At 33.4% G+C, this 19653-nt stretch overlaps 1 protein-coding gene across 5 annotated transcripts in view; it reads right to left on the bottom strand.

Moving 5' to 3' along the window:
* Nucleotides 1–19653, bottom strand: part of LOC149419044 (phosphoribosyl pyrophosphate synthase-associated protein 2) — a 36427-nt gene that overhangs the window by 5162 nt on the left and 11612 nt on the right. For all 5 annotated transcript variants that reach the window (XM_089638084.1, XM_089638083.1, XM_089638085.1 and 2 more), the window contains exon 6: nt 15077–15182. In XM_089638084.1, the coding sequence (XP_089494210.1) occupies nt 15077–15182 (106 nt within the window). The remainder of the gene's footprint in view (nt 1–15076; nt 15183–19653) is intronic.

The raw sequence follows: 19653 nt of genomic DNA, 5'->3' as shown, positions 1-19653 counted from the left end.
TAGATTAAACAGACAAAAAATACTTTTTTAGGCAATTTACGATTATATCACCTTTCTGCGCATACACACGTAACCATTCACACTTTGTCAAATCAAAGATATTCTATCTATGTATTGTGTTGTAAAGTTCCAAATAATAAGGGTTTTTTAGGAAACAATTTTTTCCCTACCGAGAAAACACAAGGCCTCTAAGTCTATAATAGCCAGGTAACATTTTAAACACCCAAATGAGGCAAAAATTGTGAGGCGCATATGTCGCCGTTCTATTTGTATAAAGAACAGTAACTTTAAATTCAGTAAATTTAAATGATTCACCATTTCATATATTTATTACGCGTCAATACATCTTAAACAATAGGTCGAATCGTAGATTCGTTGAATAATATTTGTATTTAGGTATTATATTTCAACCCATTGACGTAATTTTTTTCAATAGCTTTGGTCGTTAAATGAGTATAACTATTATTTCCAATGGCTAGTTATATTTTGATACAGTACTAGTATGCCTTGCACGATAGCTACTGCCATGGTTAAAACAGATTATTGTTTAGCTAACACTGAATAATTTAACAAATACAGTCGAACTTGGTTATAACAATCACGGCAATAGTGAGTTCACGGCTATAATGAGCAATTACAAAACCATATTTTAGTTCAGGCTTATCTTCATATAATTGTTGAATGTTATAACGAGGTCGATTCATTGATATACCGAGCAAATAATTTGGTCAACACAATTTCTGAATACGTGATTTTGTCGCTGGGTCTGAAAAGTAGTTGAAAATTATTCTGGAAGTATGTAGTAACAAACAAAGGGGCGGGAATTTCCTATCCCGTTAGGGACAGATTCATATTTTTTATGGCACTACCTGTGTAAGATTGTCGGTTATGTGAACCATTTGCTATCCATCGGGCACAATGTAAAATTGTCATAAAATCTGCGAAATTTGAGCTTCGTACGTTGGTTCCCTTTTTACATCTTTTTTTGTATTACAACTCATCGTCAATTTTGTTTTAAAGCAATAAATATGTTTGTGAAGGTACCTAGTTACGAGTACTTCCCTGCACGGGGTAAATTTATACCAGTGATGCACAACTTTTTCAACAGAGGGGCCGCTTTGCCTTACAAATGGATTTTTATTTATTGTTTTCATTGAGGGAGGGGGGGGGGGGGTTGACAGCGAATTTCAAGAGTTAAGTATGATTTGAGATTTTCACGGCCAAAAGTATTTTTGTTATTTGTTTTTGGGGTGTTATGCCGTGTTGCGCTAACTCCTTCTTTAGCCAACGTTTCGGACAGCATTGCAGTGTCCATCATCAGGGCAGATGTGTTATTATAACACATCTGCCCTGATGATGGACACTGCAATGCTGTCCGAAACGTTGGCTAAAGAAGGAGTTAGCGCAACACGGCATAACACCCCAAAAACAAATAACAAAAATTCAAGAGTTAAGGTTTTTTTGAATTTTCTGTTGAAGCCTTAAACCAGGTGATGATAGTCATAATGCGTAGATTGTTTTGAAGAGGAAATTGAGAAGCATGAAAGCAAAATCTTTAAAAAATCATCGAAAATAAATTTGAGTAATATGAGTGTATTTTTCAAATTTATTTTGTTAATAGGTAATACCTACTTGTATTTTGAAAATATACTGCACATTTGCGAATATATTGATAGTAGAGGAATTTAGGTAGGTACATACGAATTAAAAAAAAACCTATTTGGATATAAAGATTAACGGCTATATGGAGCAAATTTAGTTGGTCCCCTCGTGCTCGTTATAACCAAGTTTGACTGTATATAAATTTTAAAAAAACTTTCTTTTATTTTTCGAGGTCAATATTATTAATAGAGACCGGATTATATGCATTTGCATATTTGCATATGCAAATGCATATTTAGACCCTTTTCAGCGGTAGTTGCATATTTTAGCAAATAATTTGAGATCTTGCATATTTACGCTTGCTGACGGCCTGCAGAGAACTTGAAAAGGCAAATCATTCTACAATCGCCAGATTTGTGAATGAGGGTATAAAAAAAATATATCCTGAATCTTCTGCGGATGAAAATGTGTATGTGTTGCTCTCAGATGCTGCCCCCTATATGATCAAAGCAGGCAAAGCCCTCCAAGTATTTTATCCCAATTTGATTCATGTGACGTGTTTTGCTCACGGAATTCACAGACTCGCCGAAGAAGTGAGATCCACGTTTGCGAATGTAAATAACCTGATTTCATCAGCAAAGAAAGTGTTTCTTAAGGCGCCTGCTCGTATAAAGGCCTACAAAGAAAAACTGCCAAATATCCCTTTACCTCCTGAGCCAGTAATAACACGTTGGGGTACATGGATCGAAGCTGCGATGTTTTACCATGAACATTTTGAAGCCATCAAGGGTGTTATCAATGACTTCGATAGTGCAGAGGCTTTGGCAGTTTTCCAGTGCAAAGAATCGTTTGACGACGCCAGTATTAAAAAAAACCTAGCTATGATTACCACTCATTTCGCCTACATACCTGCAAGTATAAAAACGCTTGAAACTCATGGATTGGCATTGAATGCATCTATTCAGGTTATGAAGGAAATTCGCCTTATGAATTCCTCGTTGCCACAGCTATTCCCGAGTAAACTCAAAGAAAAATTTGAAAACATCTGAATAATAACCTAGGGTTTGAACCTTTGTGCCAAAATAGTTGTTTAGTGTAAATTCTAATAGATATGACAATTTAAAATATTGAAGTAAGAGTTTTATTCAAAAACTTTTAACAGACATAGCTGTATTTAAAAGTGCAGTGTGGGTTCACAGATGGATGCCACATGTTTTCTGCCAGGGTGGAGCGATGACCGGTGTAAGGTTACGTTTTATTTTTTTGTGGGAACATTTCGAAATGGGTAGTAAGGTCATAAATCATGATAAGATATACTTTGGACGAACTGTATAAACAATCATAATAGTTTTAATAGTGGTGATAATGAAAAGGACAATGGTGTACTTCTTCCCCAACGTAAGGGAAGGAAACGAGGGTGTAGAGCCGGAAGGAAGGTAAAATTAGTGAAAAATCTGCGGTTAGCTCAAACCAGAAATTTGCGTCCACCTAAGTCTCTGAATGTTGCGGCTTGGAATGCGAGATCCATTGCTAATAAACACGAAGATATTGTGGATCTGATAAGGGGCAAAGATATTCATATTTTGGCGCTATCGGAGACTTGGCATGAGAATGCAGACTCATACTCCATCAAAACACTTCGGTCAAGCGGTTTCTCGGTGTATGAAGCTGCAAGACCGATCAAAACGGACACAAGCAACGTTAATTTTACAAATCACGGGGGGGGTTGCAATTGTAGCGCAAAATGGTATTCGCTTAGACAGTATAGGAATACGTCAGGTGTATACCACTTTTGAGTTTGTCGGCTGCAAGGCTTCAGCTAATGGTGCATCCCTCGTGATAATTTCCATCTATCGTCCCGGGTCATGCACACCGACTGCAATTTTTTTCAATGAATTTAGATCTCTCCTGGAGTGCACCTCCAATTACAATTGCGACGTTGTTATTCTGGGAGATATAAATATTCACTTGGAAAAGAAAGCCAATCCCATGACTAAAAAATTTAATAAAATTCTGCGTGACTTCGGCTGCGACCAGTGGGTTAACTCACCTACTCATGATGCAGGAGGCACACTTGACGCAATAATTTCCCGGGTCGGTTTTCCTCCGAAAATCGTAGATGTTACGGACATTGGACTATCGGATCATCGTCTCGTCACATCCGTGTTTGCCTTCGATCCTCCAAAACTGGAGTTTAAATCTATTATCTCCAGAAATTGGAGAGAATTCGACTTCGAGACATTTTGCATCGAATTAAAAACCTCGCCTCTCTGTGATAAGGAAAAGTATTGCGAAATGCAGGTAGAAGAGTTAGTTACTCTCTATAATTCTACGCTACTGGCATTAATTGATAAAAATGCTCCTTTCACAGAAAAGATCTGCCGCATTAGAAATTGCAGTAAATGGTTCGATGCAGAATGTCTTCAAAGGAAAAGGGAAATGCGTAAATTGGAGAGGGCTTACAGACGGAACCCAACTCTCAGCAATCGGCAGCTTTGGATTGCAAAGCAAAAAGTGTATAAGGAAGAAGTGACGAAGAAAAAATCAAACTTTTGGTGTGACCAAATTGAGTCAGAAAAGGACCCTCGAAAGCTCTGGCAAAACATAAAGACTCTGTCTGGAGAGAGCAACATCAAGGTTGATTCCTCCCTTGAAGCAAACAGCCTCGCAACACACTTCAGAAATAAGGTTGAAAACATTCGGGCCCTCAGTGTAGTAGGATCGCCTCCTGTCGCAGCACCAAGTCCGCTCTCTGGTGACTTCACTACTTTCGCAGCTGTAACGGAAGAAGATGTCACGCGTGCTGTGATGTCTTGTCTTAATAAACAATGCACACAAGACCCCATACCTACCTGGCTCTTAAAGAAATGTCTTCCGGATATAACGCCTATAATTACCGCAATTATCCAGAAGTCACTAGTAAATTCACTTGTACCGGGAACACTCAAAAAATCAATTATTACTCCGATTCTAAAAAAACAAAATCTTGATACAGACAATACGGATAATTACAGGCCAATATCTAACCTACCATTTCTGTCAAAACTGCTTGAGAAAATCGTTGCCAAACAATTGGTGGGGTACTTGAACTCGGCCGGTCTATTTGCCAAAAATCAATCTGCTTATCGACAGTTTCATTCAACGGAAACTGTCCTTTTGCGGGTAATTTCAGATTTGATCATCGGGATGGAAGCAGGTAAGTTGGGTTTGGTATCTGTTCTTGATATGAGTGCGGCATTTGACACTGTAGATCATAGTATTTTATTAAATGTGCTTGAAACCGAATTTGGCGTTCGAGGTGATGTACTCCAATGGATGTCATCGTACCTGTCTGGACGAGTAGCTTCAGTAACTTTCAATAAATATACATCACCTGAAACTCCCATCGAATTTGGAGTTCCCCAGGGTTCTGTACTGGGTCCCATTCTCTTCATTCTATATACTAATCGTCTCGAACGACTCATTCACTCAGCTGGCTTTGAATCACAAGGCTACGCGGATGATCGTTTGATTTTCAAGTTTTGCTCCCCGGATGAAAAAGACGTCCTTAAAAACGAGGTGGTTAGTTTCATTGACACGGTTTCAAGTTGGATGTCTGTTAATAAACTCAAACTTAATCCGACAAAGACGGAATTTATTTGGATAGCTTCTCCTGGAAGACAAGCCCTCATCGACTCCAGTCCAATCCGTATTCAGAATACAAATATAATCCCTTCTACGGAAATAAAATTTCTAGGTTTCACTTTAGACAATTGTCTTTCTCTTGAATCGCAAATTTCAAAAACTGTAAGTGCTGGCTTTTTCCATCTAAGGCAGATAAAATCAATTAGGAGATGCCTTCCCTTTGATGGAGCAAAATCACTCATTAATTCGTTCGTTGTCTCACGTATGGACTATTGTAATAGTGCATATGCTGCCCTACCTAAAAAACAATTCAACAGAATCCAGTCCGTTTTCAATGCTGCGGCGAGAATGATTTTTGGTGAATCTAAGCATTGTCGTATAACCCCGCTTCTAAGGGATCGTCTTCATTGGCTTCGATGCCCTGAAAGAATAGAGTTCAAGATCTGCCTAATGACCTTCAAAGCATTGCAGGGAATGGCGCCAGCCTATATATCGGAATTATGTGTCCGACAAAACCTAAGCGATAGACAGCTTACTCTGAGGTCAGCAGATCTAGATGTTACCAATCGTTTAATCGAACTTTCTCGGTCAAATCGAGCTGTTTACTATGATCGCTCTTTTCGTGTAGCTGGCCTACTCATTTGGAATAAACTTCCCCCAGCCCTTACCAATATACAAAATTTGGCTGAATTTAAACGGGTTTTAAAAACAAAATTATTCAAAAAATCATATTTAATAATTTAAAATCATTTATATTCTCATGAATCTAAGCTTCTTTTTTAATATACTATAAAAAGCCAGGTTTTGAAGTTTTCCGGTAATTGTTTGGTTTCGGTTTCCTCCTTATTGTACTTTTATGTTTAATGTCCACCTATTATATAATATTTTAATGTTTTCCTGTTTTATATAATATTTTAATTTTAAAGATCTTATTTTTCGTGCACTGTCACTGTCTTTTATTGTTATCCTCTACTAAAATAGCACTGTTATTGTTAAATTTTATTCTCTGCTTTTGTGTAAACCGTTTATTCTTTATTTCATATTATGTAATTAATTTTTTTTAAAAGGAACACAATAGGAAATTTTATTTTAAGTTTATTATAGTTAAGCGCACTTGTAGTGAAACAACACAAAACTGCGCTATATAAATGTTATGTTATTATTATTATAAATTGATAACTTCATCAACGGGGCAGGTGAAATTTTGCCCGGAACAATAAGTTCAAAAATCGCACCCAAATTTAAATTCTGTCCAGCCACATCAATAAACATAGAACGTTCCTTTTCCGCTTACAAAAATATATTTAGCGATCGTAGACACAATTTGTCTACAGAACATTTAGAACAGTACTTAGTCATATACGTTTTTAAAGGTAAATTCTAAATTTTATTGTTAAATACATTTTATAATTGATATTTTCGAAAATATAATTGTTATCCTTGAGAACTAATAGCTTACTAAAATAAAAAAAATATGCAAAAATACGACTTCCTGTATTATTTCATGTTGCATATTTTGACCCTTTTTATGGATTTTCGTGCATATTTTAGCTATTTTTATTGCATATTTGCATGCATATTTTGGGCTATTTTTGTTGCATATAATCCGGTCTCTAATTATTAATATGTATAGATATTCTATCAAATATAAAATTTTTAAATCTACCAAATAAATCCGCCTTCGATTTTCTCGAAAACGAAAGCTCAAAAAAAAAATCATAACCCAAAATTGACTAAATGAAAGGTAGATTCATTCACAAGTTATACCGTTTATACCACGAGTTTCCGAATACCGTGCAAAACAACCTTTCTTTGTATTGGAAATGTTTCTGAAATGCGATTCGTAAAGCCAAAAGCCGTTCAAATCTAATTAGATTTAACAACAGCAAGTAATAAAAAAGATAAACATTTATAAAAAATGTCAAAGTAAATGCTTTACCAAAATAGTAGGTTCTGCAAATAAGTCATACCTTTTTACTAAGCTGTTTGTTTTACTTAATATTTCCGATTTCCGATTGCGTACGTGATGATGCGCGACATGATCATAACGCACATTTGACTTTGTATTTTGACAAGTTCATTAATGTACAACTACCGCCCTCTAGCGACAAAAAAATGAAGAGATTTTGACAGTTTGAGAAAATCCGCTGGCATATAACAAGCGCTTAAGTTATGACCGTATTTTGTTACTGTAATTGTGTCTATTATTTCAAATATAATTTTCAATATTAAATTTGGCTTTAAGATATTTACAAACTTTAAACCATCTCATAGGGGTTAAAGAGAGAAAACTCTCTCAAAATAAAACTAGTAGTTCGGTAAACAGTAGACCTTATGTCCAAAAAAGTAGGTTTCTAAGTTTATCTTATTCATTTATTTATTTATTCATATTCTCCGTAATATAAAACGGTTATGCATTTGATATTACGGAGAATATTACAAATTTTAGGTACATGTTTTTTATTATTTTATTTATTTAATACATGTTACATTATTATGAAATTTACATAAAGTAGATATAATGAATCACCATACTAGGCGGCTGCCTGTTTCATGGTGACCAATTGAGTGTAATTAATTTGTATGAAATATGAAATCTAGTGTAAACATATGAAATTAGTAACTATAGATGAAGCTAAAATTTTGGAAAAATTGTAATAAAAAGTAGAAGATAGAAATTAGAAAGGAGAAAGAAGTAAATTAGCATTAGATTGTAAAAATGTACATAATTATATATATAATTTTTAATATGTGTGCATGCAAGCACACATGTGTATATAGCAGCAGACATACCTATATACATATAACAGCACATGTATACATACACCCATATGACGCATCCTCACGCATATAAACAATATATACACCTCTATCTGAGTACTTGGAATAGGCTACTAACACTATAACAATCACACATCAAAAAATCCCCGAGCGCTTTCCTGAAACTGTCGTATTTGGCTATTGATTTTATTTCTAACGTTAAATTATTGAATATTTTTGGAGCAAGAAAGTTAAATTGTCTTTGTGCCATTGAGGTTTTTATTGGGGGAATAGTATAATTCGATTTGTTGGAATATCTTGTATTATGGGTCGATTCAAAAATATTTTTTTTCGTATGTTTGAATTTATAGTAGGAGGATATGTTTTTGACGTATAAGGATTTTATGTTGAGTACTTTGAAGTCGTTAAATAAGTCCTTCGTGGGGTGAATATAGTGTACTTTGTAAATAGTCCGCATTATCAATTTTTGAGCTTTAATTAATGGATCTAATATCGTGTTAGAGCATCCTCCCCAGACTATTATACCGTAAGATATAATTGATTGGCATAAAGAAAAGTATACCGTTTTTACTGTATTTTTATTTAGAATATTTCGTAATGACCTGAAGATATATGCCAGTTTCCGTATATGGTTTGTAACATTTATTACGTGATCTTCCCATCGTAGTTTATTGTCAATTATTACACCCAAATATTTAATGGAATCTACTCGTTCTAGTGGATTGCACAGACAACTAGAGTTATCTCTACAAGAATGTATTTTTAGTGTATGATTGATTGAAGGCTGACTCGGAATATTAAGACTAAACGTTATATATTTCGTTTTAGTTATGTTTAAGGTGAGTAGATTATCATCCAACCACTGTTTAATAATTTGCAATGTTAGATCCGCTCTGTGAAATGTTTCTTCCCATGTCTTACTTTTTAGTACTAAGGCAGTGTCATCGGCGAAAGTGATTATATTGCCATCAATAATAGATAGTTTACATAAGTCATTGATATAAATGAGAAAAAGTGTGGGACCGAGTACACTGCCCTGTGGCACACCAAAGTTAATGCTAGTTGAATGGGATGGTTTATGCGATGGTAGCTTAACACATTGCTTTCTGTCTGTGAGGTACGATTTGAACCAATCAAATGCCTTATTCTTTATTCCGATTTTTTTGAGCTTGGCAAGAAGGATTGGATGAGATACTGTATCAAATGCCTTAGCTAAATCCAGAAATATTGCCAGACATTTATCACCTTTGTCTAAGGCTTGTGTTATATGTGATGTTAGTTCTAAAATAGCTGAATCTGTATTGAGTCCTTCTCTAAAGCCATACTGGTTTGGCGAGAGTATGTTATATTTTGTAAGATGGTCGATAAGTCTTTTTTTTACTATTTTTTCAATAATTTTTGATAGTGATGATAATATAGAAATTGGTCTGTAGTTTGTTATGTCAGTAGGATTTCCGGACTTAAAAATTGGTTGAACTAGGGCAAGTTTGAGTTTGTTTGGGAATTCACCTTTAGTGAGACTGAGGTTTATGATATGTACTAATGGATGGATTATAAAGGGTTCAACTGTTTTTAGTATAGTTGAGGAAATTTTGTCATGATTGCACGAATGAGAGGGCTTTAACTGTCTAATGGTTTGAGAAATTTCATCGTAGTTGGTCGGGTTTAAGGTGAGTATATTATCTGTTTCACTGGCACATTGATTGATAATGTCGGCAAGGGCATTTTCATCGGTTGATGTCTTATTTAAAATCTTTGATGCTAGATTTTTACCGATATTGCAAAAGTATTCATTTATGTGATTGGTCACAGTGTCTGGATGGTCATTTAGGGAGGTGTCTTGGCCGTTGATGTTTAATTTATTGATTGGTTGTACTGGGTGATCAGTGTTAGATATTTCTTTGACGATATTCCAAATTTGTTTGTTATTATTACCGACTCTGGACAGTTTTTCTTTGTAGTAGTTTTCTTTTGTGGTTTTAATGATATTATTACATATATTTCTGTACTTTTTATAAAATATTTGGGCTTGAATGTCTGGATTATTGAGTAAGTTTTTGTGAAGCTTGTCCCGTTTTTTAATACAAAAAATTAGGCCATCTGTTATCCATGGTTTCAGTTTTTTATTTTTTGAATTATTCACATGGGATTCTTCAGTGACATCCTCAATATGTTGCAAGAGAGTTTCAGAGAAGGTATTAAAAGCAATGTCTACGTCTGTGGAGTTTAGAGTGGAGAGCCAATTTTCTAAAATAATTTTAGAAGTTAGTTTCTCGAGATTAATGTGTTTCTTTTTTATATTACTACGTGACGTTCCGGTAGTGGGTTTATTATGCATAAGACCAATTGCTATTGAGAAATGGTCTGTTATGGTTGATTGATATATAATTCCCTTTGCATTTTTTTTTGTTCGTAGAAATATGTGATCAATACATGAGTTACTAGTATCAGTTACTCTAGTAGGAGCATTAATATAAGAAATAAGCCCGTGTTGAGTCATGAGATTTTTATAGTCGAGAGTTTGTGATGCTTTTGGTTTAAGTAAATCTATGTTAATGTCACCGATCACCATTAGCTCTTCATTTGGTGTACAGTTAAATAAGGCCAAGTCTAAGGATTTAAGGAAGGATGAAATATTTTGGTGTTTAGGTGACCTGTATAGTGCAAGAATTGTGGTTTGGATGGTTTTTATTTTAAGGCAGTTGGCATTATCAATGATTAATTCAGAGATAATCGGGTCCAGCTCAGATTTTACATAGACAATTACTCCATCTGACTGTGTCTTATTATTTTGTGTATTGAAAACTGTAAATCCTGTAATGTTTTTGTGAGTGTAATTTGATTTGATCCAACATTCAGTTAAAATTATTATGTCAAAAATATTATTCAAATCGGCAAGTGTTACAAGAAGGTCATTATAGTTCTTATCAATGCTTCGAATGTTTGTTGAGAATATTTTTAATCGTTTATAGGGTTTTAGAATATTTATGCACTTTGAGGCATCATTGGTTTCAGGAGAAATCACGTTACCGTGGTTTTCTATTTGTAGATTAATATCAATCATTTCGTTTGACTAGTACCAGCTAATTGTATCACGAGCATGTATGAAGAGTATGGGTAAGTGTGATGAATAGATAAGAACAAGGTTAGTGAACAAAGATGTAATTAAAACAGAGTTAGAGCATTTCCAGTAACTTTCTTTCCAAGATTTAAATAGTATTGAGGTAAATGTATTAAGTGTTGTCAAGAAACAACCGCAAATATTAATACTGGTGAGAAATATTCGTGTTAATAAAAGTGGTATTATTTGTTTATATGGTGAGAATGTCGAAAGATAGGGTAAAACATTAGAATTTGTGACAGTAGTTATGTCAAAACTAGAGGAATCTGTTAAGGAAGGTATGAACACATTATTTTGGGTAAATACATTATTGATGATGGTGTAAATCATATAAAAACATGTGAGTAGGACAATACGTATGGAATGATCTACTGTTTTCTTATAGAATATTAAAGAGTCTTTAGTTTTTATCAAAATTAATAAACTATGGTAAGAGTAATTACAAGATAGATTAGCAATTTTTGCAGTAGTTATGCTGTTACAAGAAAGTACGAATATGTTAATTTGAATGGTTAATAAATGGAAAATAGTTGTATGGATCATACAAAAACATGTTAGGAAAAAAATATTTACAGAATGATCTATTTTTTTCTTGAATAATGTTAAAAAATAATGTGTTTGGATGATAAGAAGTAAAATATGGTGAAAATGTTTAACAACAATATTAGCAGTGATTACAAAAATTATGTTCATACAAGAGAAATCTACTAAAGAAGGTAAGAATACATTATTTAGAGTATTTAAATTGTCAAGAGTGATACGAGACAAAGAGAAACTTGCAAGGAAAATAATATTTACGGAATGAACAAATTTTTCCTTAAAGGGTACTGAAAAAACTCGAGTTTCAAACAAAGGAGATAAAATATAGTAAGAATAGTAAGTAGCAAGATTAGCAATTATTACAATAATCGTTCTGTTACAAGATAAAAATACTAAAGACAGTAAAGATGCATTATTTTTTGTATATACTTTGTTACTAGAGATCCGGCACATATAAAAACTTGCGAAAAAAAAGATATCAGCCGAATGATTATTATTATTATGTAGCACAGTAAAGAATGAAATACCTTTTATCAACCGTCACAGTGATTGACGTTTTTGTCGATCGAGATCAAGGACATTTTTTATTGTGATGATTTTGGAGGTGTCCTTTTTTCTCAGCAGAATACGCCCCGAAGCCGTCCAGGAGTGTTTATAATCGTTTTCTTTTGAAAATTTTTTTGTTTGCGAAAGTAGATATTTTCCTTTTTGTGTCAGGTGTTCGGACACATAAATACGTTTGGCTTCTTGTGACAGTCCTAGGTCCGCTGTGTTTAGTTTATTTGTGATGGTCGCAGTGGATTTTTTATATGCTTTAATTTTGTAAGAAAATCATCACGTGATTTAATATTATTGAAAGACACTATTAATGATCTGGGATTCTTCTCGGACAGTTTCGGTCCTAGCCTATGTATTTTCGTAATTTCAGATTGTAAGGGTAGTGCGGTATCTCCATAGTTAATAATTTTGGATATTTTTTTTAGTGTTTCAATATGATTTTCAGTGTTTGATTCTGGAATACCTCTTATATCGATATTTCATATTTGGTTTAGGTACTCCAGTCGGTCAATTTTGTCTTCTTGTTGGGATATGGTATTTTGTAGGATAGAATTACGCTTATTTAATTCCATCATATCAGTATTGACTGTTTTCTGTGATTGTTCAATGTCAATTATGCGCTTTTTTAAATCATCCTGTTGTTCCGATATAAATTGTATTGATTTAATAATTTCTTGATTTTGTAAGATGATCGATTCATATTTTTGGGCATATGAGTCTAGTTTTTTTTGAAACATGTAAGTATAAAAGGTCATGGAGGCAGTTTTACTATTTTGTGACGTGCGTCAAAGGATAGTTGCTAACTGTCTGTAAGTGACGTTAAAAATGTCGATGGCCAATGCAGAATCGTTAAGCAGTTGAGTCGCTCTATAGATTGGTAATTTCTGATAGGCAGAATTCCTCGCTATCGGAGTATAAAAAACTGCATGGGATCTCCCACGAGTATACTTGTTAGGCATACATAAGTTAACTTCTTTCAATATAAGCGGATTAAGTATAGTTCCAGAAATTAGTTTGAAAAAAATGCTTGCCTAAAAATATTTATTGGCGTGCTTCTAAGGTGTTGAAATCGAACATTCCTGTTAAGAACAAGGATGGATACATGAATGGACAATACTTATATTCCCTCACATATAGTAGGTAATGCATAAACCTTTTTTGTAGGAGAGTAGTTTTTTTATAACAGTTATGTTTGCCACCCCAGCAATTATATATGCAAGAACTGTTACTTGACTTCGACTGGCCACAAACGCCCACACTAGGAGGATTGTGCCACTCGATTGTTGGAGATTAAAAGAAGAGGTTGTTAACTTGTGGCTGGATGGCTCGACCGCAACCACGGAGAGCTCAGTTCTCAACGGGCGGCCAGCTGAAACCGACATATATGGGAGACTTCTGACGGGTGACCTCATGACGGCATGGATTTCGGGTTAGTTAAAATTTTAATACTGGACATTTCAGGGTGGCCACAAAAAACGGATGTCAAAATTCCCTGATAATTCCAGGTTTTCCAGGGCAGTTTCTATATTTTTCCCTGATATGTTTTATTTGGTATATCGTTCAAAATTTTATTTTTGAAACACGATTTTCATCTAGGCCAGAAAATTAGAACAGATACATAAATAAAGGGAATTTCTTCATCTAAAGCATTTATTATTTCTTTGCACCACAATGATCTATTCAAAACATAATACACTTGTTACAAATTTATGATATTTCGCCTGAAGACAATTTGTGTACAAATGAAAAGACCAGACAAAAATAAGTAAGTATTGACACTTTGTAAAAATGTTGATAATGATGATCTTTAAATTTTATAACGACCGTACTGGGTGTCCGACCCTTTTGACACTTTGTTGTAACTTTGCTAGCTTTTTCTTTACAGATTTCGCACCTACATAGTATAGGGGAAAAACCAAGGCGGGTGGTTTACGACATGATTGTGTTGCAAGGGCTATTTACGAAAATAATAATAAAAAAATACCTATTTATCTAGTTTGTCTTTGTCGGCATATCTTTTGTTACACAGGCCGCAAGTAAAAATAATAAAACACAACTTTGGGACTTCACAAATCGTAAATAACGAATTTTGTTTTATTTTTGGAATTCCCTGATATTTTAAGAATATGAAGAAATTCCCTGACATTTCCCTGATAATTCCCGGTTCGGTGAAATTCCCTGATAATTCCCGGTTTTCCAGGTCTGTGGCCACCCTGTTTGTGCCTAGTTTACCTTTTAAATTATGTGAGAACTTTCCATTTCTCGCTGGCGCCCTACTCTATTAACCAAGGTCAGTGAAACATGTTTGTAAATGTCACTATTACAATCTTTATGCTTCAATGTAAATTCCATCACGTTGGTGTTCCTTCGGACCCGCGGCACAAACCTGAGATTAAATTATTTTCAATTCCATAACTTTAGAGTCGCTCATGTTTGTTTTAGGTATTATTCTTGATAATACACTTCTTGTATTTTAGCTAATAAATACTTGTTCTTCTACATTACTCTTTCATTTGAATTTGCAGTTGGTTTTATGTCTATTGCCATTACCCTTGTTCTTTTCTATCACATGGCCCCAACATGGCTTAAACTATTAACATAAACATTTAATTGTTGCAATGGCGCGTAACATGTCAATTTGCGTAGCCCTGTATCTTTTAATTGTTACATGTTCAGAAAGGATTCAGATAATGGAGCTATATTCTGAATGATTGGCGAATAATAATAATGGCCACCAAGGTGCTGGAATGGAAATAGAACTTCGCTGCTCTCAGTCAATAATTTCAAAATGTACAATCTTACACAGGAATTAAAGATGATAATATTGTATGTAATATTGTATAGTCTTACCACCATGATAGCGATGCGTCCTCCCACATCTCCTACCACGTTAATTGGGGGCTTCTCCTTAGCCGGGTGCACGGGGACACCTACACCCACGTCCATTGTCCTAGACCTGTGAAAGTTATGACAAACGTATTATTAGTTTACATCCGTTGATAACAATGTACTTTAAACAATGACTATTATTTGAAAGCTATCTGCAGGAATTCACTCTGACAAATTGATTGCAGACAAAAGCAATAAATTGTCCCCAACTGATCGGAGCCTGTAGCAGTATGATAATCAATTGACAAATATTGTGTGACAAAAGAGAGGCGGGAAGGGCAAGAAGATGAGAAGGAAGAAGACGGCTTCTCGCAAGGGCAATAATATACTAAGGCATCTTCAAAAGCAACAAAACTGTTTACTTAATTGAAACTGACAGTTTGTGCGATGGGCGCTGGGCATATTTGTAATCATTATGGTGATAAAGTTTTATTTCTGCGCGTGTTATTTTTTAATATGTTGCAACATGTTTGCAATTTGAAATTTTATAATTGTTAATTATGGAAAAATGGCTTTACATATTTTTTTATTCTTTTATACTCAAAAGCTACGAACGAACTGATTAAAATACATAAAATGTGTTATCTATTAATTGAAATTACAAATAAATTTATTGACATATAAATACATTTGTGTATATGTTCACTGCAGTCAATGTTCAACAGCTAATATATCAAAAGTTACTTTTTCACATAATGCTGTTTTTTCACATAACGCTGTTTTTCTGCATAAGGGCTCAATTAATCCATCAATGCACATCAGGTCAACAGTCAAAGCTTTTACCGCTCTGCCACTGAGCTTGTAGCATGGTGGACATAATGAAATAAATACAAACATCTTAATCCATATTTTTTTTTTTATTTATTTTTTTTTTTTTTTTTTTTTTTTTTTTATTTATTATAAATTTTTAAAGATACAGGTATATGCAGTCCCACAAAGCTGTCACACATGACGGCTTGTCTGTAGGTTCTACAAATAATATATATAAAACATTTTTAATTTTTAATACATGTATGACACAAAATTATACAATAAACAATATCACAAAATAATATATATCAAAGTACCTACCTATATACAAATTATTTAGGCAGGTACGTTGAGATGTTCAGGAATACATCAATAATAATGTTCAGAGATACATTGATTCGTCGCTTATTAGCCAACGCTTAGTGTTTTTGGGGCAGGGTCTCTCATTATTCTGAGGTTTAAAATAATTATTAAATTTATTGAAAATCTCTGGTATTAAATATTTAAGCGTTCGGCTTCCATACTTATTTGTTACTCTTGGAATAATGAGGCCCTTATTTTCAGTGAATCTTGTTGTGTGATTATGCACCGGTTGCTTTTTATATTTGCTATCTCCCTCATTATCCATTATAATAATGTACCAAAGAAGACCCTTTATTGGAAGTAGGCCCTCAGAACCATACAGTAGTTTTAGATTACTTCTTTGTCTGTAGATATTCGGTGGTACAATTTTTTTTATTATAGCAATTTGTAAGTTTTGTATATATTTAATATAAATATTGCTTGAGTGCCCCCAAATTCGTATGCCATATCTGAGTATGGATTCGACCATAGAAAAATAAATTATTTTAAGAGTACAATGAGGCAAAACAAATTTCAGTTTATAAAAATTACTTGCAAAAGATCGGAGCTGGTTACAGATTTTAGCCACTTGTTTATCCCATTTAAATTTATTGTCTACTATTAGTCCCAGATAAGTATATTCGTTAGTAAAGTCAATTGTTTCACAGTGGCAAATATTTTCAATTTTTCTATGAATACATTCAGAATTATGAGCAATTATTTTGGGTATATTCCATATTCCCAGGCTTGGTGATTTTACATACATACATTTTGTTTTTTTAACATTAATAATTAAACCAACATCATGAGCCCATTTAAGTAGCTCGTTAAAGTCACTTTGCAATTGTTGAATAGCTATGATAGGATTTTCATTGGATACTACAAGTGCAGTATCGTCAGCAAAAATGAATCTAAAGGCCTTTTTAAAGAGTTTTGACATAACAATAACATATATAATGTACAATTTTGGACCTAAAATTGATCCTTGCGGTACTCCTGATTTAATATGTCTTCCTTTACTCATATCATTTAAAATCTTTACGTTCATTTTTCTATTAGTTAAGTAGTTTTTAAAGAATGAGAGGAGTTTACCCCGGATTCCAATGTTTTCAAGAACCTTAATTAATTGTATATGGCTGAGAGTGTCAAAAGCTTTTGAGTAGTCAATAAAAAGCACCAGTACATGTTTTTTAGAATTAAGTTGAGAATTTATAAAATCAGAAAATTTTTCCAGCAATTTATCACAACTTTTTTTTTTCTGGAACCCGTACTGGCATTCATCTATAATATTCAAATTATTCAAATATTTATCTAAATTTATCGAAATATATTTTTCTAAAATTTTTTCTAGTGCCGGGAGAATAGAAATTGGCCTGTAATTGTTAATTTCGGAGTGATCTCCATTTTTGAAAATAGGTCTTACAATGCTATTTTTTAATTCATCGGGGATGAGGCTGGTATCGATTATTCTGTTGATAAAGTGAGCAATAACAGGGCTAAGTAATTTGACATGTTTTTTTAAATCAAACATACGAATTAGATCTATGCCCGGTGACTTTGAATTTTTCATACCTCCGATAATATATTCAATTTGCTTAGCATTAGCTCTAGGTAAGTACATTGAATGCGGTAGGGATTCTTGCAAGTGATTAGACGCTCGGAAATCACATTCATGTAACAACTTATTAACTCCTTCATCAAAAAAGTTAGCAAAATTTTCTGCCACTGCATCAGAAGATTGTGACTTTAGGAAATATTTAGATAAGACTTCATCGCAACCAGATTTATTTTTCCTACCCAAAATTGTATTAATTTCATTCCATGTTTTTTTAATGTTCTTGAAACAGTGATTAAATTTGTTATTATAGTATGCCTTTTTTGTGTTTAATATTTGTTTATTAAGTTTATTTCTATATTTTTTGAAAGAGATTTCATATTTTTTATTATTAGGCGTGTTTTTCCACTTTTTCCACATGTCATCTCGTATTAGAATACTTTCAGCGAGACTGTCATTCATCCAAGTTTTTTGGTTATTTCGAAATTTTTTTGTTTTTAATTTTGTAAAGGTACTTTTTTCATAAATATTTTTAAAAATCGATTTTAATTCTGCATAAATAATGTTTGGTTCAGACAATTTTAACATTGCATTCCAATCGGTGATTTCGATCAATAAATCAATCCTTTTGTCCGATAGTGCAGTGTAATACTCTTGGTGCGATTTGTCGACGGTACATTTATCATAGTAACAGAAGTTAATACTAGCTGCAGTTAGGTAGTGGTCAGCTATTATTGAATCGCATACGCATGAACTGATTTCGGTCGTCTCCTTCACTCTTACATAGATATGGTCTAAACATGAAGCCGTTACATAATTAGTCAATATCGCTTCTCTAGTCACATCATTTATACATCTGGTCATTCCAAAATGAGACATGAGGTTTTCATATTGCATAGTTATGGGTTCGTGTACATTTAATAAGTTAATATTCGTATCACCTAGAACCAATACGGATTCTTTTATATCAATATTTCCCAATATTGTCTCCAGCTCATCAAGAAATAATTTTTTTTTTGTATTTGGCGGTCTATATATTGCTAAAAGATGTAAGCGAATATGTTTGTTTACTGAAATGGTTCCGTAAACGCATTCAAAATTATTAGTCATAATATTTATTTTTTCAAATGTAAGGTGATCTTTCACGTACACAATAATACCGCCACCCGATCTTTTTGTTCGACAAAAATGGTACGAATTAAATCCCGGTAATTTATAAAGATTTATATTATTTTCATTAATAGACGTTTCGCATAGCGAAATTAAGTCGATGTTTCTCAAAGAGCTAGAAACAATTAATAGTAAAGTGTCCAATAGTAGGCAAAATGGTGCCATTTGATATAAAATAGAAAACGTTAACAACATACAACTAAAGGGTGATCCAATTCCTGTTTTAAAACTTTAATTTATGAAAAAACACACAAAATTTAACATTATCATATTTTTCTTTTTTATTAATCGAATATTTGGTATCATTTTTTTTTAATTTTTTTTTTTATTTATTATAAATTTTTAAAGATACAAGTTTTATGCAGTCCCACAAAGCTGTCACACATGACGGCTTGTCTGTAGGTTCTACAAATAATATATATAAACATTTTTAATTTTTAATACATGTATGACACAAAATTATACAATAAACAATATCACAAAATAATATATATCAAAGTACCTACCTATATACAAATTATTTAGGCAGGTACGTTGAGATGTTCAGGAATACATCAATAATAATGTTCAGAGATACATTGATTCATCGCTTATTAGCCAACGCTTAGGACGGGTTGTTTCGGAGAATTTGAACAATTCATCAAATTTCAACGTTCATTTTCAGGTTCTGTGGAAGATTTTTTCAAGTTCTGTTTTTATTTCAGTTCTGTCAAGCAACTAG

This window comes from Hesperophylax consimilis, chromosome 12 (assembly GCF_061612785.1).
Source record: "Hesperophylax consimilis isolate HC1 chromosome 12, BYU_Hcon_1.0, whole genome shotgun sequence".
Lineage (NCBI taxonomy): Eukaryota > Metazoa > Arthropoda > Insecta > Trichoptera > Limnephilidae > Hesperophylax > Hesperophylax consimilis.
This window is presented reverse-complemented; position numbering and strand designations above follow the sequence as displayed.